Here is a 24282-nt window from a genome sequence, read left to right as displayed (position 1 = left end):
TTCCTCCAGACAGGTATAGAGTTCAGGAGGTCCTGGAGCCAGCACTGAAATGTCCATCTCCTCTTTAAAATTTCCATTCATCTTCAAAATCTCAATGCTGAAAAGCCTGCACGCTGGCAGAACTGCCTCAGAGCAACGCGTGGAGAACCCCGTCTTGCTCATATGATTAATGTTTGCCCCTTCCCCACTAATATGACTCATGCTAAAATGGGCCATTAATAATACTCCATGAAAAGCAAATGTAAAGGTGACTATATTTTAGATTACATATGCACACATGTACAACAATCCCTAAGGGCTTTTAAAGGTGGGGGGAGAAAATATTTCCACTTGCAAATGGCAGAAGGGGCTCTGTTCCAAAATTTGAAAAGCAAATCATATTTAAACTAGGGCCAGACTTGGAAAATTCCTACTAAGAATGATAGTTTTTTGGGAAAGTATCACACTGAAAACTACCATAGAATCCCATATAGGATACCTTTGTGCTTCTTTCCTCAAAGTTTTAAGGCTAAGTGTTGGTAAAAGGGCTCCGATCACATTTCAGATGCATTCGGTCCAGTGTTTTATTCTCAGGATTGAATTAGTGGAAACTGTCCAGTTTAAACAATTGAATCATAGGCACTGCACATCTAGAGTGTTACTGACTGGGTTAGGTGGGCTCAAGAGGCAAAACAGAATGGTTTAACCACCGCATAAAGCCAGAGCTTTGAACCGACTGGTGATATAGAGTGATAACATTATAAAGTTGATACTTTACTATAAAATAAATTTAAAAGATGCCACTTTCTTGCATTTAGGAAAGAATTATAATTCTCATTGTTGGCCAATCCAAATACATTTGGAATCCATATTTTCATTCTCAGGCAGCACAACTGCTTTGTGCAGGGACCTTGCTCCCAGCACCTTGCAGTACAGGTCGTCCTCAAGAGTTACTGGAGTTTTCAGAGAATGTTGGTTTCCAGGGCCAGGCTTGCCTGGAACCTCTCCGTAAAGGAGCCCTCAGCCAGTAGAAGGCTATCTGGGGGAGGAACCCAGAGTCAGGGGAACCAGAAAGTAAAAAAAACTGGAGGCATAAGGCCCAGGTACTTGGGCCCCTGTCTTGCAATCCAAGGTGCCCTGCTGCCTGTGGCACGATCCTCTTTGCAAGACGAAAGTACAAAGGAGGCTTGGGTTTCTCCCCTGGCTGCCCCCCATGGCCACTGTTGACACAGATAAGTTCATAAGCTCATTTCTAGGCAAAGCACACTTTGTATTTCTCGGTCCAGTGAGATTCAGATACTGGACTCCACCTGGATAGCCTCGACTTCCTCCCTGGTCCTGAAACTTTCCTCTTTTTCCCACATCCAAACCCCTACTCTCCAGTCCTTCTTGGCTGACTGTTTCCAGATTGCTGGGACCCGCTTCTGTAGCTGGGATCGGACGCTGCTGCCTTTTTGTCGGTGCGGCACTGAATCCTCGTTAAAAAGGAAAGGATGGCTGAGGAGGTTCACCTTAGTTCCCAGCTCATTTTTCATTGAGGATGGTCAGAAAGACTTGAAGAAAGGATGGGAGGGAGGAAAAGGGCCTGGGGCTTGGAGACTGGAGACAAGCAATGCAGAGAAAGGGACAGGAGGTGGGGAAGAAGGCAGGAAGACAGATGAGATGGTCTTCCCTGCATAACCCAGATTGTTAGGAAATTGCAAACTGTTTGTCTTGCTGAAGGCCAAACAGTTTCCCATGAAAAGGATACATATGATTACATGAAAGCTGGTAGGTGTTTTCAATGAGCCCTTCTTCCTCTAGCTCCACGATGATCTTTTGCCCACAGACGGCGCAGATATTGTCTGACAAGCTCCGCGTGGGCATCCCACTGCCGCTGTAGAACTGTTAGGGGAAAATGAACACGGTCCCATTGGAAAGAAGAGCACATGCCGTCCACTGAAGGCAGGGAGGCCACATTCCAGCCACGGGGACAGGAGCCGTCTGCGTGAGAGACTTCACTGCTTCCAAGTTGTTTAGAACTTGAAGCATCTTTTCCTATAGGAACTCACAGCAGGGCTAAGGTTTCCAGGCAAAACCAAAGCCGAAAGTGCTACAAACGGACCCAAAGCATCTCATAACTACCTATCTAAGCTCCACATTTAGCAGTCTCTGGAGAAGAATAATTTCTACACAGGGAGCTTCAAAAAAATTTTTTTAAGTGTTTATATTGGCATAGTTTTTAAAATTATCTTTTTTTCTTTGAAAACAAAATTTTTATTGTTTTTTTAAAAAAGATAATAGATCACACAAAATGTTACATTAAAAAATATATGAGGATCCCATATATCCCCACTCCCACCCCTTCTCCTTCCACATCAACAACCTCTTTCATCAGTGTGGCACAGTCATTGCATTTGATGAGTACATTTTGGAGCACTGCTACACAGCATGGATTATAGCTTACCTTGTAGTTTAGTCTCTCCCAGTCCATTCAGGGGGTTATGGCAGGATATACAATGTCCTGCATCTGTCCCTGCAATACCATTCAGGACAACTCCAAGTCTCGAAAATGCCCCCATATCCCGCCTCTTCTTCCCTCTCCTTGCCCTCAGCAACTCCTGTGGCCACTGTCTCCACATCGATGATACAGTTTCTTCCATTGCTAGAGTCACAATAATTCTATAGTTGAATACCAGTAAGTCTGCTAATTCATATTTTACTCCTCCATCCTGAGGACCCTGGGATGGCAATGTCCATTCCACCTCTAAATTGAGACGGGGCTTAGATCCCACATGGTTGACGGATGACATATGAAGACAGTAGCAAGAGTTCCCGTATGCCCCACACCCCGTTCTATTATTAACATCTTACATTACTGTGGTACATTTGCCACAAGTGATGAACCAATCGTGAATGCATTATTACACTAAAGATCACACTTTTAGATTTCCTTAGTTTTTATCTAACGTCCTTATTCTGTTCCAGGACCCCATCCAGGACACATTGCAATTGGTTGTCAAGTCTTCTTAGGCTCCTCTTTGCTGTGACAGTTCTCAGACTTCGCTTGTTTTTGATGACCTTGCCAGTTTTGAGTAGTGTGTGCTGAATGTCCCTCTATTGGGATTTGTCTAATGTTAGTCTCATGATTAGATTAGTTTTAATGGTTTTAGGGAGGTACTTACTATCGACACCATTTATATTAATTTGATCCATGTCTGAGGAGGTGCTTGTCAGGTCTCACTGTAAAGTGACTTTTTCTTAATCCCTTTCCAAGCTGTATTCATTGGAAGGAAGTCACAATGCATAGCCCACACTTAAGGAGTGGGGAGTTATGCTCCACCTCCTTGAGGGCAGAACATCTACATAAATTATTTGGAACTTTTCTACATGGGAGATTTGTCCATTCTCCCACATTTATTTATATCAATATGGACTCATGGGCATTTATTTTATACTCTAAATTACAATCCAATATTACTTTATGTTGATGCTCAAAGTTTTCCAATTTTGGCCATTGGGAATTCTTTAGGTTGACTCCCGTGACCTGGCACTCTGTATGTGCGTGTTTTTGAGCATTTCCTTACTTTCTGACACTGCAAGATGCTCTAGACTTGTAGTCCCTGCCCATGACTTAGAATCTAAACCATTTCTCTAAGGAGTCCTTGTTCCTTTATTGAGGAATGATTTTAGGAATCAAAATCTAGATGCTAAGTGTGCTCATTACTGCTGGGATACCATTACTGTTAGGCCCTTCAGCTGAAAGGGCAATGAAATATATGTGTGTGTTTTAACCCATGTCTATGCACATATCCACAAATATTTCTATATGTATCCATCCACATCTATATTAAGCTAAATGTGAGTTCATACTGATGTCTCCAATCCTAATCCCTTGCCATATGGTTTATTCTAGCCTCCTTCCCTTGTTATCTGTACTTCCCACTCTAATAGTGAGAAACCTGGCTCCCACTACCTGTCATCCATTTACTTAATAGATCAATTCCAGTATATACATACAGTTGCATCAGAATTTTTAGTTCGCATTACTGAGGACAATTTATCAACTAGAATATAGTGTTTATGTGCAGTTTCTTTTGCCTTTAGTCTTACGATCTCCACTCACTTCCAAAGTTATTTAGGTCAGCACCTTTATCTTTCACCTCCTTCAGTGAGGCTGTTTCATATCAATATATTTGTGAAAGAGTTAGATTTTTTTTTTACAGTCTGCATTGTATCCTTGGATTCCCTGACCTTCTAAATGATATTTTAAAAATTTCTTACATTTAGGTTCACTCTTTGTCTTTATAAAGCCCTTTGCCTTTTGACAAATGCATAATAGCTTGTATCCACTCTTACGGTATCCAACAGAATAGTTTCATTACCCTAAAAAAGTCCTTGTTTTTCACTTTTCCAACCCTCTCCCTATTCATACACCTGGAAAGCATTGCTCTATTTATCTTCTCTGTATTTGTACCTTTTCAAGAATGTCATGTAAATGGAATCATATTTGTCTGAGTATGCAGACTGGCTATTTTCACTTAGTAATATGCATTTAAGATTCATCCATCCTTTAGCATAGTTTGATAGCTTTTCCTTGAGAGCTTTTTAAACAAAGCAAATGCTCTGGCTCCACTCCTAGAGATTCTGACTTAACTGGACAGAATCTCTACCTCAGCCAAACACACACACACACACACACACACACACACGCACACACACACCAGTCCAAGTTACTGGTGGCCGTGCCAATGGCTTGAGGCAGTGGTTTTATACATCTGGGGGTTGTAGGGAGAATGACAGTAAGTAAAGGATTTGTGGGCTGGAAATAGGTGAAAAGTCTCCAGAAAGTTTGTATCTAAAACCCTGGTTGCCTTGCCAGATTAAGTCTCTTTTTCCTGGTTCACTAGAGAGCAAACTTCCTCTCCTGCTCTTCCTCTCCTGTCCATAAACAAGCAATGGGGATTTCCTAAGGGGTATGATGCTGGGGTTTTTTTGGGGGAACTAGGATAGAAATGCTTCCCTTAGAGAGACTGGGAGGTGATGAAATTTTTGTTGGTTGGTTGGTTTTTTGTTTCTTAATATTATTATTGAAATAATGAAAATTATCTAAAAATAATTGAAGTGCTGAATGCACAACTATGTGATTATGCCAAATATCAGTGATTGTACACTTTGGATGATTGTTTATTTTATTAATATATCAATAAAATTGATTTGTTTAAAAAGAAAAAGAATGCTTCCTTCTGTGCTCACAGGAAACCTTATAAGAAAGGCAGTTGTCCTTTAGATGATACATAGCAGAGGAATGCTAAAAGGTATGTTGTTCCAGCATTTCACTGCAGATGATGAGCTCTAGGAAAATAGTGAGATGGAGCCTAGGGTGGAGAGGAAGGGAAGGTAGGCAGGGATGAAGTCAAGGTCATGTACTCTTGGGCCCCCTGTCCCATAAATGAAGAGAACACACAGCCTAGAAGTTTTCTCTTGCCACTTATACTAGCTTTTCCATTTCATATCTGGCCATAGACCAAGAGACAAGTAGAGGACAGAGATGCAGAATTCATGAAGCTCCGGGGCCATCTCTGGGGCCCTTAGGTGATAAGGTTTTAAAGGAATGTGCATGTGTCTCAGGTGAGTGCTCCTATTATCTGGAATCTGGAATCCATCTAACTAGATTTGTCTATTCTGACCTTTAATTTTAAGAGAGCTAAATAAAAACACTGTTATTAGGGATTTCTTTTAAATTCCAGGGATACAGTCAGAACACATTTCACACATTTCTATATTTTCTACTTCTTCACATGCTATATAATAATAATGAGCTTTATGATGACTATTTTCCTGAGGCACTGATTGTTCTGAAATGTTTAATGTAGCATCAAATACTATTTTTATTTGCATTAGGCAGACTTAGGTAAAGGGCTTTAGTTATTGTTGATCTTTCATTAATCCTTAGAAAGTTGGTAATTAGAGTATGGTAGATATAACTTTAAATAATAGCAAATTTGATTAAATAAGGTGCCTTTTCCCCCAACCACTCTATATAAATAAGAAATGTATTTTCTAATTAACTATCAAAGAACATTTTTGGTACAAGGACCATCCGAGAGCAAATGGCCTGGGAAAACTACTGAACTTTTAAAATAATGTCAAAGGAAAAGATAATCAGAATGTGGGCAAAGATTCAACTTTCTGTTTCTGAAATGAATGCAAACATGCAGAATGAGATCATTTCTTCATGTGCCATGAATGGTTCCAAAGAATGAGAGTGACACTTACCCCTATAGTAGAAGCCATGTAATCTGAGCAGATCTCGGCAAAGTCTCTGCCCATTACTCCATAGTAGAGGCCATAGAACAAGGATACAATGCCAAAATCCATGGAATCTCTAGCCTTGATCCTATTGAAAACAACCATATAAGGAAATGAGAATGTGGCATTTGGTAGTAGAGGGGGTCCTGGAGCTTGGAAGAGATTTCCTTGGTGTCTGACAGAACCATGTGGGTATTTTTTTTCCATTTATTTGTTCAGTGTTTTTTTTTTTAATTAAAGTTTTAAATTCTCTAGCTTTCTCTCAAATTTTACCACTCAAAGTTAAGTGGGCAAAAGAATGCTTGAAATAGTCTTCAAATGCTTCTTAGGACTGAGTTCTTAGACTGACAGGCTCTGACCAGCAGTTCTCAACCTTGGCTGAACAGCTTGTAAAAGGGAATCTCCAAGCCAGTCAGGCCAATTACATCAGAATCTCTGGGGATGGAGCCTGTGCACCACTGTTCGCAGCTCCCCAGGCTTCAGGTGATTCTAATGGGCAGCTAAAGTTGGGAATCATTTTAATAGAGCAATGGCTCTCAGCCTTAATAAAGACTCAAGTCACCTGGAGAGATTTTAAAATATTCCAGATGCCCCCCCCGCCCCGCCATGGACTATAATTTAATTGGTCTGGGGTGGGGTCTATGGAGCAGTGTTTTTTTAAAAATTTGACCTATTGCCTTTTTTTTTTGACGTGCTGGGGCCAAGGATTGATTGAACCTGGGACCTCATATGTGGGAAGCCAGAGCTCAACCAAGCCACATCAGCCCCCAGAGCCGGCTCCCCCACCTGTTTGCTTCGTGTTACTTTCGTTTTGAAGGAGACACCAGGACCCAAACCTGGGACCTCCTAGCTGGGAAGCAGGCGCTCACTGCTTGAGCCACAGCTGCTTCCCGGAGCAGTATTTATAAAGAGCTACTCAGGTGATTCTAAAGCTAGGGCTGAGGATCAGCGTAATGGAGGATTATGTCTGACAGAATACTTTATCTTACCTAATAAATGCGTGATAGATATTATCACCTCTATTTTGAATTAGAAAAAAAAATGAAGATTTAAACGACTGATTTGCATAACATGATAATCAGTACACAACAAAGCTAGGACTCAAACTTGAATTTTGAGACCCTTTACAACTATGTCATAGTTGTAATGTATTAATCAAAAAAATTACTTTTGCAACTTGAATCACATTTTAAATACACCAGGAGACTGTGTGATAACCTTTTTTTTTTTTTTTAAAGAGAAGCATCTCTTTAATCATTGCACCTTCCCTCCATGACCAGGGGAGTATGCATTTAAAATCTTATTGGTAAACAGTGTAGTAACAAATTCATGATCCCATAGAAAAGAATCTTAATATACTAATGCTGAACAAAAACTGGCAGTAAAAAATAGTTCTTTCCCAATCTGAAGGCTTGAGTTCTTGTTATGCCTCATTGTAGGAGAATTCATGGTTTTGTTTTGTTTTTTTAAAGATTTATTTATTTATTTATTTCTCTCCCCTCTCCCCCTCCTGGGTTGTCTGTTCTCTGTGTCTATTTGCTGCATCTTCTTCTTTGTCTGGGCACGGGAATCTGTGTTTCTTTTTGTTGCATCATCTTGTTGTGTCAGCTCTCTGTGTGTGCAGCGCCATTCTTGGGCAGGCTGTACTTTCTTTCGTGCTGGGTGGCTCTCCTTATGGGGTGCACTCCTTGTGTGTGGGGGTCCCCTACGCAGGGGACACCCCTACATGGCAGGGCACTCCTTGCGCGCATCAGCACTGCGCATGGGCCAGCTCCACACGGGTCAAGGAGGCCCAGGGATTGAACCACGGACCTCCCATGTGGTAGATGGACGCCCTAACCATTGGGCCATTAAATCTGGTATATATTTTATACTTACAACACATCTCATTTCAGACCAGCCATACATTAAGTGCTCAATAGTAACTTTGAACTATTTGCTGCTTTATTGGACAGCACAGTTCTAGTGGTTTTATGAATGAGATATATAGAAATCTGGACACCTCGGAATTTTGTGGAAGAGATATTTGTAGTTCAGTAGGAATTCCACCACAAATGTAGGTCCACTTTCAATGGTGTTTTCTAAAATTTGCAGATCAAGTATACTCTTTAAATCTTCTAATTTATTTTTTTATTTTTTCTTCTGTAGGGTTTTTTTCCCTTGTCTATTGGTTTCCCCCAATGACAAACCTATCTATGGACATTTATGGTAATATATGCATGAAAATTTCAGGGCTGAATACTGCTTCTGGATACAGAGAACTTGACCGGTGAATGTTCCAACCAAGGGCTTGGAAATTTTAATGTCTTAATTGGAGATACTTACTTGAAAAAGAAATTAAATCCACACATTGTAAACATGATAGCCAAATAACCCACAACACCAAATGCATAGCTGAGTTTGTAGATGAGAAGAAACCATTTGTAGACCAATCTGTGGAGTGAAAAGTAGGGAGAAACACAGAAATTATAAAGTATGTTGTCTTTTTCAAACATTACTATAAATAAGTTTTTTGTTTCTAAAATTCTATTTATTATGTAATGTACAGAGCATAAGCATGTCACATCAGCTAAATTCAGTATTAATCTAGAGTTTAATATAATATTCAGAGGCGATATATAAAGAGTACTACCATGCAAATCTGTTCATATGTCTACATATGTAAATTCATCTTAATTTATCTATGTTCCTCACATAAAAATGGCCTTTAGGAATGGTTACTCTACAGGGACCCTCCCCTTTCTCTCCCTCTCCCCTTCTCATTTTGCCCTAAGGTTAGCTTCGAGTAGTTTGGGCAGGACTACCTAAGAGGCAAGCAAAAGATGGGAGGAGAAATCAAGAGGAGAGGCTCTCCCAATGGTTTCTACTTGTTGCCGCACCCTCCAGCCCAGTGCAGATATCAGCGTAGTGGGCCAGTCCCTCCTGTCACCTCTCCACTCGGAAAGGCCCTCCCTTCGCCTAGGGGAGGAACTTGCACGACAGCAGTCTCAGTGTGTTCTGCGCTGTGGATGGGTCCTTGGTCTATCCCTGAACTCACGCTGAGCGCTCCTGAGGCCGCTCCTTCTTCCCACAGGGCCTAAATGAGAAGCGAGAGGCTGAGGTGGGAGGGCGAGAGCGGAGACGACCTAGAAGGAAGGCTTTGCCCTGCATATTTCCATCTTTACTTGCAATAAAAGCCTTCAGAAAAGCTACAGAAAGGGCTCCACGGGGGCTTCGTGCCTGGGAGGATGTGGGGAGAGGCTGGGAGCCCAGCTCCATTCCTGTGGGGCCATGAGGGCTACGCTGACTGGAAGCAAGAGACTGAGGAAGGAGAGAGTGTCTGGGTGCGGGTGAGGCTCTCCTTGGTATCCAAAGAAGGAAAATAAGGGGGTGGCTGGAGTGTTGTTCTCAGGGAATAGGAAGACAGGAAGCCCCGTTTGCCCCTTAGCCCTTTTTCTCCACATCCTCTTGAAGCTCCTCTCCTGGTCTTCACTCTAAACTCACCTAGAGCTGGCCACACCCTCTGACCTGCAACCCCTCAAGTCCTTTCCCCAGCTCTTTCACCGTCCCCAGCTTCCTTCTCGAGCCAAAGCACTAAATACTTAAGTTCTACGGTATTACCGATGTAATATTTCCCTATTATACCAGATGCTCTGGTTCATTGAACTCCAGTCAGAAGGCGCCTTCTGAAACATTTTAGTTTAAATAGGGTGTCATTTACACTATTTCCAAGGTGGCATGCTTTCCACTCTTCACGTGACTGGCATACAGGGGCCACTAGTATCGCTATCCCCTCCACACACGAGGTGCCCTCTGGCGCAATGGCAGGGGAAGGGAACGGTGAGTTACGTGCAGGAGAAACTCGCATGGAAGGCCCAAGTCCGCTTGTGACCTTTCTTCCTAAAGGCTGTGGGACTGTGTCATTTCCAAAGAGAGCCAGAGAGGGCTTTGGAAATGACAAGTGACTCCTTGTGCTGTTAGTTCTTTCAGAAAGGCCTTTCTGCTGGCCAGTGCTGGGATTGGGGCCGCCTCAGAGCATGTCTGCTTTCCAATCAGCACCGGTTTTTGGCAACGCAAACTTCCACCTTCATCTGATTACACTGAGCTCAGCACTGGCAAATTGAAGTGTCTTTGTGCAAAGGCCTTGGTATGATTTAAGCCACAGCATACAGTTGAGAGCAGAGGCTTTGCAGCCACGTGGGTTCTTGGTCAACTTTCTCGGCATTTCTCCCCATGATTCCTCATTTATAAAGTAGGGATAATGATACTAGCTCCTAGAGTAGTTCTAAAGATTACATACTACTATTTAAGCGACTTGGCACATTAATGCTCAAACTATTATATAATAGTTATACATGGACTCGATTTTCTAACTCTTACCTCCCTCCACCTCTGTCTTCCTCCTTATCAGTGGTACAGGTTTCCAGGAAGAAGAGATCCCTGAATTGGCTACTTGGACCACACTGTAAGGCTGCTAAGCCAGATAAGAGATTGTGTTACTGCTTTGGAGCTGCCTCTACAAAAGAAAGCTGGCCTTTGGGTTGGAATTAATGGCTTTGTGGTTGGTGTGTGGCTTATTTTTTAACATGAACTTCATTGCTTGACAGAAACCCTGGCTGGAGTAGACCAGAAACCACTTCCTCTTCTCTGTTACTCTGTCCCACAGCATTGACTGGAAGAGAAACAACCCGCTTTTTAAACTTGGTGAGTGCCAGAGACCACTCCTCCTCTGTTTGCTTTCTGCACCAATGCTGATTTGCTCCCACTGGCTTTCCTAGCCTGTAAGGAAACCCTTCACTTCCAAATGGAAAACAGCTAAGACGGGACTCATTTACAATACAATTATGCAACAAAGACCCATGAATTTCCTTAGGACCTCCTACATCTCTTACACAAGAGCTCCTTTATCCTGACTTCTTTCCTAGAAGAAGAGAGGCCCTAATTAACCTCTCCTATTGTTGCCTCTTCACCTGCCCGAGGTCACAGGAGCCGGCCTGGCTCTCAGACTGCAGGCTGCGCCGTGTGCAGGCAGCAGGAAGCTGCAGTGATGTGCTGTGGGAGCGGGAAGCAGAGGGCAGGCCCCTGCCTTCCAGGTACTTGAGCTATGATGTGTAACGAGGGAGGCTTTGGGCATTTCCTGCAACGAAGGTCCTCTGCATTGAGTGAGCTGAGGAGCACAGAAACCCTGCGTTTAGCTAGGGTAATTAATCATATAGTGGAAAAGGGAACCATTCTCACTGAAACATAACACAGCTCACATCCAGGGGCTGCAGACAAGTACATCTTGATTCTTCCAAACCTCAGAGCTCCTTCACAAATCTCAGATAACTTGTAACATTTTATAAGGAGAGAGGATGCCATTATCCATTGATGGGTCAACCAGGCCCACAAAGGCTGTCCAAGACCCCAAACTGGCCACTTAGGAAGGTCTCCTAGCACCAGAGAGCTCTTCCCCAAATGGGAGTAAATTAAAATACTCATAAACCTGAATTTATTTATTTGTATTTCAATCTTTATCATTAGATGTACTTATCCAACTTCTCTTATTATTTTTCCTTCTTCTCTAAATTAGATGTTAAAATTGATACCTGTCTCTCCCGCTTTGTTGAAGAATAAAAAAAATTTCAAAATGACTAAATAATCATAAAAATATTTCACAGGAGCTTATGATTTATTCTCCAGCAGAGATCAAAATCTGACCTTGTCTTAACCCCATTTAACACATTTCACTCTCTGTATCTCATTTCAGTTTTTTCTGGTTGAGGATTCTGATCTTGTCTAAAAAGTGAGGAGAGTGAAAGCAAACTTGTGGGCCTGTTACGTGGTTATGGAGAGCTTTGGAAAAATTTTTGAATGATAGGATAGAACTGTATATACCTCAAGGGGTTGGCTATTCCAGTGATCATTGGAAAATTAAAGCCTCATTTATTATGAGAGCAATGTTCACTTAGGATTTATCAGACATTTTCAGATTGAAATAAACTTCTAACTCTTCATCGATTTAAAAATGTGTGTGACACACTTTCAGAGGGACTAAACAAAATGCCAAGCTTAAAATAAACATGCAAATAGTGCTCTAGGGTTTTAAAGCAGTAGTTTCACTTCTCTTTCTCCTTCCTTACAAGCTAATACTGAAGTAATGAATTTTACAGGGCATGTCTTAATCACCATTAAGTAATGGATGTGAACTAACAGCGGTATAGGTAACACCGAAATAGACAGCAGCAAAGTTTTCCACTCCTAGGAAAATGTAAATTAAATAAATTTTTAGTGCTTTAAAGTAAGGGGATGTGGGGAAGGAACAAATGGAATACATACCGTGGTGTCCTCCCTGAGAGGGGTTTTCGGGTGGCTCTGAAGAGGATATAACTGGTAATAACTGAGAACATTCCCCACAGAGACAGAAACCGCCACCAGTAAAGTTTTATAGTGAAATACAAAGGAACAACCCACAACTGCAACAGGGTCACCAGCTGTCAGAGAAATGAACAGAAAGTGTCTTTCAATCACTGAGGGCCCGGGACGGCATCTTCATTATTAAACCACCTTCAACATCATTTCTGAAACATGCAACTGGTTAGCCATCAAAGCACACAGTTTCCTATACATGCAAAGGTAAGGAAAGAATTGGCACAATTATCAGAATATTCAAATGGAAAGTCTATCATCTCCTTTCATCTGGTTATTTTGGATGAAAGCAAATTTAGGCTTGGCAGGTATGTGATTTTAGACAAGTGAGCCTGACTTTAGCTATAAACTTGGGGATAACGATACCTGCCCTGCCTCCTTGTGCTGACTGACGGGGGGATCAAATGAGATTGCTGATAGCAAAGCACTCTGAGATCTGTATGCCCTGCTACTCACAGGGGCACTTGCTATTCCCACCCACAAATGTGAAAGTGCAGAGGGGATGTCAAAGGAGGAACTGGTGGTCAGAGTTTCAGAGCAGCTTTCAGCTTCTTCTGCCTCCTGCTCCAGTGTGCTCAGCTCTCCTATTCCTCTCTGTGTAACCCCTCTTGGCCTATACCACTGACCTGAGTTCAAGTAGCCCTGGGCAAGTCCTTTGGGTTGGCTGTCACCAGCCCCATTAGCCTACGAAGCTTAGTGTTGAGGCTGAGAAAAATGTCCAAACCAAGGCATCATCAGGAGATGCTTTGAAGAGCGGCTGCTGTCGATCCTGCACTCCTCTCACATGGCAAGGCATGTGGTGGTATCTGCTAGTCTTTGTCTTCTCTCGTGGATTTCATTGCCTCCAGCCTCCTGCTTCCATGGTTTTCTCTTTCTCTGAATTTAATTCTCTTATAAAGGATGCCAGTACAAGGGTAAGACCCACCCTGGGCCATGCTTTAACTGAAGCAACCTAATCTAAAGCCCTTAACTGATATAAGCTGATAAAAAGGCCCTACTTTCCACAGGTCCACACCCACAGGAATGGACTGGCTCTCAGAACATACTTTGCAGTGTCACACCCTCACAGGCATGGACTGGACGTTAATTAGTAGGTGCTCCCTACTACTTCTGAACCTGGTGTAGTGGTAAAGTATCATGTTAGTTAATTATATCTGATGGAGATGTGGGAAGGATAGTTAGAGCATGTATGGCATATATTTGTCATCCCAAGAATAAAAAAATAACTGATGTCATTTGTTTACTTTATCTCCTAAACCTTTATGATAAAAAGGGAAGTCTTAGAAAAAGAAGTCTATGGATATATTTTTGGCTCCTTTAGTAAGGTCTTGGTTATAATAGCCTCAAGTCAATAATAAAAAATATTTGACAGAACTTCAGATGTAAATTAAGAAGGCAAGGTCACAGTCATTCTTCTTTTATTGCTCTCTCCCCGTAAGTGGCCTGCACCTGAAATCTTCTTGGAGTTGCTCTAACTCTTTTGGAGGACTTTAGAGTCGCTATTATGCCCATTTGTTTAAACAAAAATACACGTGGAGTAAATCTGAAGTACATATCTGGAAAGTTCAGGGAAAAATATCCTATAACCACTTTTCTTTAACTTCCAGGGAAGTTTAATTTTCTTTTTCTTAATTTTCTTACCTAAAATTTCCATCACACTTGTAGGTGTTGTGAAAGCTAATGAAGTTGTTAGAACTTCATTTATGAAATTGAGAAGTATATAGACTCAAATAGGAAAAACAGAGCTTTACTTAAGGAAGTAGAATAGTTTTCAGGGGGGCCAGAAACCACATACTATTAATAGATAACTAAAACTCAAAAAAAACTACACTGGCAATTTTTAATCCACTTTTATTAATAAAAGTATGCAGCCCTGTAAAAAATCAGCAGTATTTCAGTCATTTATTTGCTACAGCTGATTATGGAGATAGTTATCTATTATAAATAATATATTTACTGATTTTTCTTAGTCAACTATTTCTGATTTTAATAAGGAAATGGACATCAATTCCATCTTTAGAAATCTGATCATCTTTCATGCGCATTTTTCACCTTTCTGTTTTAAGAATTTGATTCATTTAAAAAATTCTCCCATAAAAATGCTGAAATTTTTTGAATAAAAACAATCAGTTTATTTTTACTCACAGTGAAACTATCATCCTCTTATATTTTATACTTTAGATTATAAGCCAAAGTTTATTTGGCTGATACATTTCCTTAAATCTTTCGAGTTACAATCTATAATAGCTTAGATCGATGGCTGGACTTTCCTTTTTATAAAACTACTTTTTTCCCTGTGGATCTATAAGTATAAACCATTTCTAGAAAACCCCAAATTTCTCTTAGCTGATGCCTGGATTTAATTATCAGTGACTAACAACGTTCAGTGTATGGTATAGACACACTGCTTTCTAAAATGGGCTTTGGGGATCAGAAATGAAATGGAAGAAAAACCCATTATAATATATTATGTATGCAAATATTAAATTTATTAGTTATCCTTCAAGTGTAAACCCAGCGCCGTATTTTCTCAACAGGCAAGGGGAAAGGGCAGACATTTGCATTATAAATTCAATAATTTGTACAAGAAGTCATTTTGAAAGGAAGGCCATATTTCATAGCAATTTAAAAGATTCTTTATCAATTTCCAGAGCAGTTAAAACTTCTCATTTTTAATAGCAACTGCTACCTATGAAATGCAGGAATGTTGTGCCTCATAAATAAACACATGAAATATGTGAAATTGAGGCACAGGCATGCAAAGGAGGAAGCTTGGCATCTGGAACTCATTAACGATGCCAGAAGGGTCACCATCTGGACAAGTGCATATAAAACACATCTGCATTACTGGCAAGGGGCAGCCCGTGCATCTGGATCACGTCACCCACGTTTTCCCCACCCACACATCATAGCAGGAGGAATTTCCTGGTCAATCCGACGTTGCCCAAAGGTACCATGTTTTTTTTTTCTTGTTGCCATGCACAAAATGATTTGCAAATCAAGTTGAAACAAAGATGCCTTTTCATTTGTCTAATTGTGCAGAATGATGAATGGACCATGGAACACTAAAATGAAAAAAAGAAAGAAGTTATGTGATCCTCATTTCCTTTGCACTGCAAATCCGAAACTATTTGCAACCATTTATGTTTTTGTGTAGAGGAAGGGAGTGGAAGTGTAAATGGGAGGAAGAGTGTATGGGTGGAGGGCATGCAGGCAGGTGCTCAGAGGTAAGCAGAGAAGTATAGTGTAAATACACTACTCCAGAAAACATTGTTGCTATCAGCACAAAGGCAATGAAGCAAAGTGTGGACATAAATTGAAAAAAAAAAAAGGCGGAATTCTCTATACATGGAGGGCCCTTAGATATTCACTTGGTCCATATTTTTGTCTCCAAATCAATCCAGATTGCTGATTTTGTTATTTACATTCCTAAAGGAGACTCTGCAATATTAGAGACATACATATTTAAGTTTGTATGTGTGCCTCACCTCATTTTAAAAAAGATTTGAACAGACACAATTCTTTATTGGCACAGTAGTGTGTTCTAGTGTTTCACTCTTAATGGACAGGAAGTTTGATTTAAATAGAGAAATGTTTCAATATGTGGAAAATTATTTGCCTCTGTATTCAGGCAAGTTAACAATGTGTCTGAAACCCAAATTCCGTGTATGTAGTTATCAGACCTGCCAATCGATTTGAAGAGAAGAAAGATTCTTTTTTGACACCCACCTCCCCTCCTTCCTGCAGATATGAAAAGTAGGATACATAAAAAGAAGGTGGAGAGAGTGGTGTCGAATTAAATTTTATTTTTAATTAGATGCTTTTTAAAAGCATTTGGAAATGATTTAACTCTGAGGCTCTATGTCTACACCACATCAGACTAGACAACTAGAAAAAAAAATTTCAAATACCAGATGCTTGGTCTCTGCTGTGCTAAAAATGTGACTGGAAACAGGGTATTTACTAGTATCCCAAACAAAATAAGAATTTCCCACTTTTTATCTGCAGGTTTTCGGCATCATATAGGAGCTATTAATGTTATGTTTCTAAACATTTATTTTCTAAATACCACGTTTCCTTGGCTTTAGATATTTATACTAAACTGCTTTGATATACACAGCTCCTGCAGATGTCTATACAGATGCTGTATAGACAAATGAGCACCTCAGAGGATGAATACATTTTTAATGTATCTGAAAAAGTTTTGAGTTTTTGGGATTAGTCACCTCTGAAGTACACGGTCCAAATTATGAATGAGAGGATATGTAAATAGTGATACTTTATGTAAATTAAATATCTTTAGGGTATAAATAATATATAAACAATAATATCTTTAGTAGGCAACGTTGCTCACACACATTATTGTGAGTGCAGGTCTTACTTTCTTTTTTCTGTGGCTTCCTCCCTGTGGTAGTTTGAAGCTGTTTGAACCCAGAAAAACATGTTCTTAAATTTAATCCATTCCTGCAGGTATAAATCCATTGTATGTAGGACTTTTGATGCGTTAAAGCGTGGCCCATCTCAATCAGGGTGAATCTTAATCCTAGCACTGGGGTCCTGTATAAAAGAATGAAATTCAGACAGAGTGTGAGAGAAAGCCACAGGAAGCAAGAAGCTGAAACAGAACCTGGGAAGAGAAGGGAAAGACCAGGAGATGCCACCGTGTCCCTTGTCATGCACCAGAGAGCACAGCATGCCACATCTTTGGGGAGAAAGCATCGCCTTGATAATGCCTTGATTTGGATATCTTCCCAACCTCAAATCCATGGGTGAATAAATTACCATTGTGTAAGCCAAACCATTTTGTGGTTATTTGCTTGTGTGGTCCAGTAAACTAAAACATTCCCCTTACTCATCTCTAAACTCCCACTCCGGTATGAGTAACCAGGCTCCTTCCATCTATATTCCACTTGTTGGATTCCAGTAAACATATATAGCGGTATCAAAATTGCTAACCCACACCTCCATGGGAAACTAACTCATCAACTAGGGTGCAGTGCTTATGCGTAGTTTCTTTTGCCTTTAATCTCACAGATTCCATCATTTCCACATACTTAGGTCAGCATCTTTTCCTTCTACTCCCTTCAGTGAGGTGACTCATACATTCACAATACATTTGGATTCTCTTGTCACAGTCTGCATTCCTTCCTGGGATCCCACAACCTCCTAATGAATTTTTAAAATTTGCACACATTAAGGGTCATTCTTTATGTTGTACAGTTCTATGGGTGTTGACTGATACAACATGTGTGTGCCCACCATTACAATATCATACAAGAATACTTTTACTGCCTTAAAATCCCCTCTACCTGTTCATTCCTCCCCAGTCCTCTCTCCCCTTGGTGCACACTGATCATTCGCTGTCTATATAGTTTTGTATTTTTCAGAATTTCATATAATTGAAATCATACAAAAATAGCCTTTTGAAACAGTCATTTCATTTAGCAATATGCACTTAAGGTTACTGTGTCTTTACATGGTTTGATAGTTCATTTCTCTTCACTGCTGAATAACATTCCATTATATGAATAACTTGGTCCTTCTAGTTTTGGGTGATTATGAATGAGCAATTATAAACATTCACATGCAGGTTTCTGTATTAAAATACATTTTCAAATCAATTGGACAAATCCAGCACGATTACTGGATCATATAGTAAGATGATGTTAAGCTTTGTAAGAAACTGCCAAACTGTCTTCAAAAGTGGCTGTAGCATTTTGCATTCCCACCAACAATGAATAAGAGTTCCTGTTGTTCTGCATCTTTGTCAGCATTTGGTATCATCAATTTTTAAGATTTGAGCCATTCTAATTGTGTATAGTGGGAATTCATTGTTGCTTTAATTTGCAATTCCCTAATGACAACGATGATCTTTTTGCATGCTTATTTTCCATCTGTATATCTGCTTTGATATGGTGTCTGTTCAAATAACCCATTTTTAAAGTGGGTTATTTTCTTATTGTTGAGCTTAAGGTTCTTTGCATTATTTGCAAACAAGTCCTTTGTCAAATACACATTTTGCAAATATTTTCTTCCAGGAGTCTTTTCATTCTCTTAGTGGTGCATCTCACAGAGCAAACATTTTAAATTTTGATAAAGTCTAACTTACAAGGTTTTTGTTCATAGATCATGCTTTTGGTGTTGTATATTCATCACCAAACCCCGGGTCACCTCGATTCTCTCCTGTGTTATCTTCCAGAAGTTTTATAGCTTTTCATTTTACGTTTAAGTCTATGGTTCACTTTGAATCAATAGTTGTGAAAGTTGTAAGTTCTGTGTCTATATTCGCTTTTATTCGCACAGGGATGTCCAATTGTTTCAGCATCATTGCTGAGGACTCCCCATTTTCCACTGAATTGCCTCTGCGCCTTTGTGAAAGATCAGTTGATTATACTTGTGTGGGTCTTTTTCTGGGCTCTATTCTGTTCCATTGACCTACGCGTCTGCTTTTTCACCAATACCATGTTGTGTAGGTTACTGCAGCTTTGAGGAAGATCTCGAAGTCAGTTGTTGTCAATTCTCTGACTTGGTTCTTCTTCAGTATTGTGTCGTCTGGGTCTTTTCTATATAACCTGTGGAATCAGATTGTCAATATCCACAAAATACCTTGCTGGGGTTATGACTGGGATTCCATTGAAGTTATAAAGTTGAGAAGAAATGACATCTTAACAATACTGAGTCTTCCAATCTTTGAATGGAATCTCTTTCCATTTATTTTCTATGACTTTTAAAATCCGAGTTTTATAGTTATCCACATTTATAGCCTACACAAATTGTTAGATTTATAGCAAAGTATTTCATTTTTTGGTGCTATTGTAAATGGAGTTGTGTTTTAATTTTCAAATTCCAATTGTTCATTGCTGGTATATAGAAAACCAATTGACTTTTGTGTATTAACCCTGTATCATGCAACGTTGCCATAATCACTTACTAGTACTAGGAGTTTTATTGTGTTGATTGAGGTTTTCCATGTAGACAACCAAATCATCTGTGAACAAAGACAGTTATATTTCTTCCTCCCCAGTCTGTATACTTTTTATTTCCTTTTCTTATTTTACTGCTCTTGCTGGGACTTCATGTGTGATGTTTAACAGTAGTGGTGAGAGGGCGCATCCTTGCCTTGCTACCAATCTCAGGGGGAAAGCATTTGGTTTCTTGCCATTAAGTAGGTTTTTTGTACACGTTCTTTACAAAGATGAGGAAGTTTTCCTCTATTCCTAGTTCGCTTAGAGCTTTTTTTAAAACCAGGAATGGGTGCTAGGTTTTGTCAAGTGATTTTTCTATATCTGTTGATATAAGCATATGATTTTTTCTTTAGCCTAATGATGTGATGAATTACATCAATTGATTTACAAGTGTTGAACAAGCCTTGCATACCTGAAATACTTCTTGGTTGTGGTATATAATTCTTTTTAAACATTGTTGGATTCAATTTACTAATATTTTACTGAGGATATTTGCACCTATGTTCATGAAAGGTATTGGCCTCTAATTTTCTATTCTTATAATGTCATTTGCTGGTTTTGGTATTTGGGTAATGCTGGCCTCATTGAATGAGTTAGTAAATGTTCCCTTTACTTTTTTTCTGGAAGAGATTGTACAGAATTTGTATCATTTCTCCTGCTAATGTTTGGTATATTCTATAATCCTATGATTAAGTCTCAGTCTTTCTGTGAGCTGTGAAATTGGACTGTGACTTTCACCAGTATTCTTCCCCTTAGATGAGACAGAAGGCTAGAGAGGTCTGGAGTTGGGTAAATTCCCTTCTCCCATACCTATAAGTTTCTGGTAAAATCTTTTCCCTTGCCAGGTAGGCCTTTGTTATAGAGAATACTGAGTGCATTTCAAAATGGTTACTTTTCCTATCCACCTGCCAGAAACGTGAGGATTTTTCTTCACTTTACAATGTAACTGGTGAGATTTCTGTAGGTAAAATGATGACAGTGTGGGAGCCCCCTACGACTGTGACCCATAGGAGTTTCTCACTCTCAGACTAGTCTAACAGCAATTCACCAAAGTTGCCATTTATGTGTCTACAAGTTTGCAGCCCTGGGGATTCTGCTCTGGTAAGTTCTCAGCGGTCATTCTTTCTATTCGCCTGGCTCTCCAGATTCTGGTGTGGCAGTCTGCCTGGTGGCTTCGATCTCTGGCAGGTCCAACAAAAGTCTTTGATATTCCATTTGTTCAGCCTGTTATAAGATGAGAGTGACTTGCTTCCAAGGTGTTTACATGTCAGAGCTGAGGTTGGAAGTGAAGTCCTTTCTACTTAAAAAATCTCCATCTTTTTAAACATCAGGAAACTGAGGCTCACTGTGGTTAAATGAGTAGGTAGGAGTCTTCAAACTCCAAGCCAGTGTTCTTCCCTCATCATCCTTCCTCTGGTTCCTATTAGTACATTTTTAAAAAGCAGCCTGGGAAACCATTCTCAAGAGAAGGAAAAGGCAAAGTAGTAGAAGGGTCGTGGAAAGGCAGGCTAACTAAGCATAGTGCTTTGTGTTTGTTTGTTTTTAAAGATTTATTTATTTATTTACTCCCCCTCTTGTGGCTTGTTCCATTCTTTGCTGTCTATTCTCTGTGTCCATTCACTGTGCATTTTTTTTCTTTCCCTGTATCTGCTTGTCTCCCTTTACATCTTGTTGTGCCAGCTCTCTGCAGCGCATGTGCCATCAGCTCTGCACGGTGCAATGGCCAGCTTGCCTTCACAAGGAGGCCCTGGGATGCGAACCCAGAGCCTTCCATATGGTAGACGGGATCCAACTAGTTGAGCCATAGTCACTTCCCATTAAACATAGTGCTTTGAATAAAACAATAAATCAATATCTCCTAGTAAAGACTATAATTTAGTGGGTGAGTATTCACTTCAGTTTTATAAAAGCATTCACAAAAGGATTCTTTTATTAGCAAACTGCTTTTACAGAGTATGATTAAATTTGTACAAATGTTATATAAAACACTATCTTTTGACTGCATTCAGAGTCAACTAATGCTACTGTACATTTACTAGGCACCAATCACTGTGCTAGAAATTCTCATAGGTAAATGTTTCTGGGCTGCCAAAAACTCTGAGATACCTCCTGTCTTAGGTATTTTCATTTTGCAAACAATGTTTCAGAGATATTTAAGGAGCTTGCCCTTAATATGGCAGCAAATAACTAGTATGGCTGGATTCTAATTTTCTCTCTGTAACTAGTTAGTTAAATAATCTTGACCTAAATATCTGAGCGCACTTGTAAAATAGGGATAAAAATAATTACCTCCTAGGGTAGCAGAAGTAATACACAAAAAGCTCTTAGCTATAATAATATTATTATCAACTATAAACATAATAATTATTATTGAAAGTACTTAATATATTGATGGAGATTACAATATCAAATCAAAGAAATTAATTTTACTCTATGGCCCTATGAAAATGGTAGAAACTACACAAATCTTATAAATACATTCAAAGCTCTCAGTAGTTCTGGTAACTCTCTCATCATCTTAGATGCCAAGAGAAACACTTTAAAAGCTAGGCCCTCTCTGGATGGTAAGGCTCTTTAGATCAACATTAGTGAAACGTGTTCATCAAATTCCATCACAAAGACATTAAAATGGTGCATTAGGTCCAGGGGTTTTCAATACAGTTCCTGCAGGCTACAATAAGAAAGCTGGAGACTGGTGCTAGAATAAGCTACTGGTACTCTGGGAACCATGTCCTGCTCAAATGGTTATAGATGTCACCAAGTGTTCTTGAAATGGTTAGGTTCTGAGGACTGCTTTTGGAAGTGAACCCCAAAAAAGGAACACAAGACCGCAAAGCACGAGGCACAGTCAGGGCTGCAGCATGGATAGATCAGACTTATGCTCTGATTCTCACCTTCAGCCAGACATTGTCAACACAGACATGCAGGGGAGAGGAGCGACTCAACCATCTCCTGTGGGATAATGCCAACAACAGATGAACTTATTGCAAAGAAAGAGAATGTATTCCAAAGGCTACCTCAACAGAGTCCCAACAGGGCCACCTAATCTGTCCTTGACCACTGAGAGACATCTTTGTCCACTCCTGGTGCTTCAACAAAGCAGCCATCATTACAGAACCTGGCCACTTCCAATGTGATCCTTAGAACCACACAGCCCATCTGGGTAATTGTGAAATACAGGAGCTGCATGGTAGAAGGACGCAGAAAGAATACCCTCCAGGAGCAGAAAGAGAATGAATGAGGAGGCAGAGAGGAAAGGGTGGCAGCAGAATGCAATGTCCTGGAGAAGCCATCCAGGTGGCACAGCCCACTCAGTGAGCAACAGGAAACACCTGTAGTGGACAGCTCCAGCTGACTGACAGTTATCAGGCCAGGGATGACCTTGTGGGCCCTGTGTCGCCTGAGCGAGAAGGGTCAGAACCGCCAATGGCAGCAAGTCCAAAAAGGGATGCTGCCTCCTGGGCATATCCACGTAGGGCTGGCTGGAGCCAGCGTGCAAGAGTCACAGTGAGCTGATGCAGTGACACACATCCTTAAAGAAAATAACACTGGAGCGACAGCTTCAAATGCAAGACAAGGACAGACTGTTTATGGCATAAGCCACCTAAAAAGTCATCAAATAAAAATGAAGGAAGGGAAGTGGGTGTAGCTCAAGTGGTTGAGCATCTGCTTCCCATGTACAAGGTCCTGGGTTCAATCCCTAGTACCGCCTAAAAAAGAAAGAAAGAAAGGAGGGAGGTATGCAGGCCACAGTGCAGGTCTCTGGGCTTGCATGGCACTATTTCCTTTGAAAGGCAGAAGGCCTTCTGTGCAAAATCCACACTGGTATTACCAGAGAAACTGAACACTTTTTCTCCTTTTGACCTAGATATAGTTATCAGTTATAAAGAAAGGGTCAAACATGGGGGCAGACTTGGCCCAGTGGTTAGGACATCCGTCTACCACATGGGAGGTCCGCGGTTCAAACCCCGGGCCTCCTTGACCCGTGCGGAGCTGGCCCATGCGCAGTGCTGATGTGCGCAAGGAGTGCCCTGCCATGCAGGGGTGTCCCCCGTGTAGGGGAGCCCCATGGGCAAGGAGTGTGCTCCGTAAGGAGAGCCGCCCAGTGCAAAAGAAAGTGCAGCCTGCCAGGAATGGCGCCACACACACAGAGAGCTGACACAAGATGACGCAACAAAAAGAAACACAGATTCCTATGCCGCTGACAACAGAAGCGGACAAAGAAGAGGCAGCAAATAGATACAGAGAACAGACAACCAGGGTGGCGGGGGAAGGGAAGAGAAATAAATAAATACATACATACATAAATAAATAAATAAATCTTAAAAAAAAAAGGGTTGAACAGATTCCTTAAGTATCCAGTTTTCCTCTCGTTTAAGGACTCCAGAAATTCTGTTTTAGAAACCTCCATTTTGCAGATTAGGCAACAATCCTTCAGATATATTTAAGAAGCTGGGTTTTTGTTTTTCTTTTTTACTTAAAAAAAAAAAAAGTAACTTTATTTACACATACTCCAAGAGCTTGTTTTTGATATGAGAGCAAATGCCAGGTGAGATTTTATTATAGTCTCCTTTATTTAAAAGAATTATCCAAGTGCAATCGACACAGTGTTTATTTTATTTGACAAGAAAATGGTGCCATGGCAGAAAATGTATTTGCT

The 24282-nt window shown here is 40.4% G+C and overlaps 1 protein-coding gene across 2 annotated transcripts in view; it reads right to left on the bottom strand.

Annotated features, from left to right (window-relative positions):
• The window catches only part of RNF175 (ring finger protein 175), a 67161-nt gene that overhangs the window by 29410 nt on the left and 13469 nt on the right, over positions 1-24282 (bottom strand). For both annotated transcript variants that reach the window (XM_058280281.1, XM_004471451.4), the window contains exons 4-7: positions 12568-12722; positions 8596-8703; positions 6238-6358; positions 1730-1863 (exon numbers count right to left, since the gene is read on the bottom strand). In XM_058280281.1, the coding sequence (XP_058136264.1) occupies positions 1730-1863; positions 6238-6358; positions 8596-8703; positions 12568-12722 (518 nt within the window). The remainder of the gene's footprint in view (positions 1-1729; positions 1864-6237; positions 6359-8595; positions 8704-12567; positions 12723-24282) is intronic.

Source organism: Dasypus novemcinctus, chromosome 1 (assembly GCF_030445035.2).
Source record: "Dasypus novemcinctus isolate mDasNov1 chromosome 1, mDasNov1.1.hap2, whole genome shotgun sequence".
In the NCBI taxonomy this organism is placed as follows: domain Eukaryota; kingdom Metazoa; phylum Chordata; class Mammalia; order Cingulata; family Dasypodidae; genus Dasypus; species Dasypus novemcinctus.
Note: the sequence above shows the minus strand (reverse complement) of the source record. Positions and strands in the feature narration are given on the sequence as shown.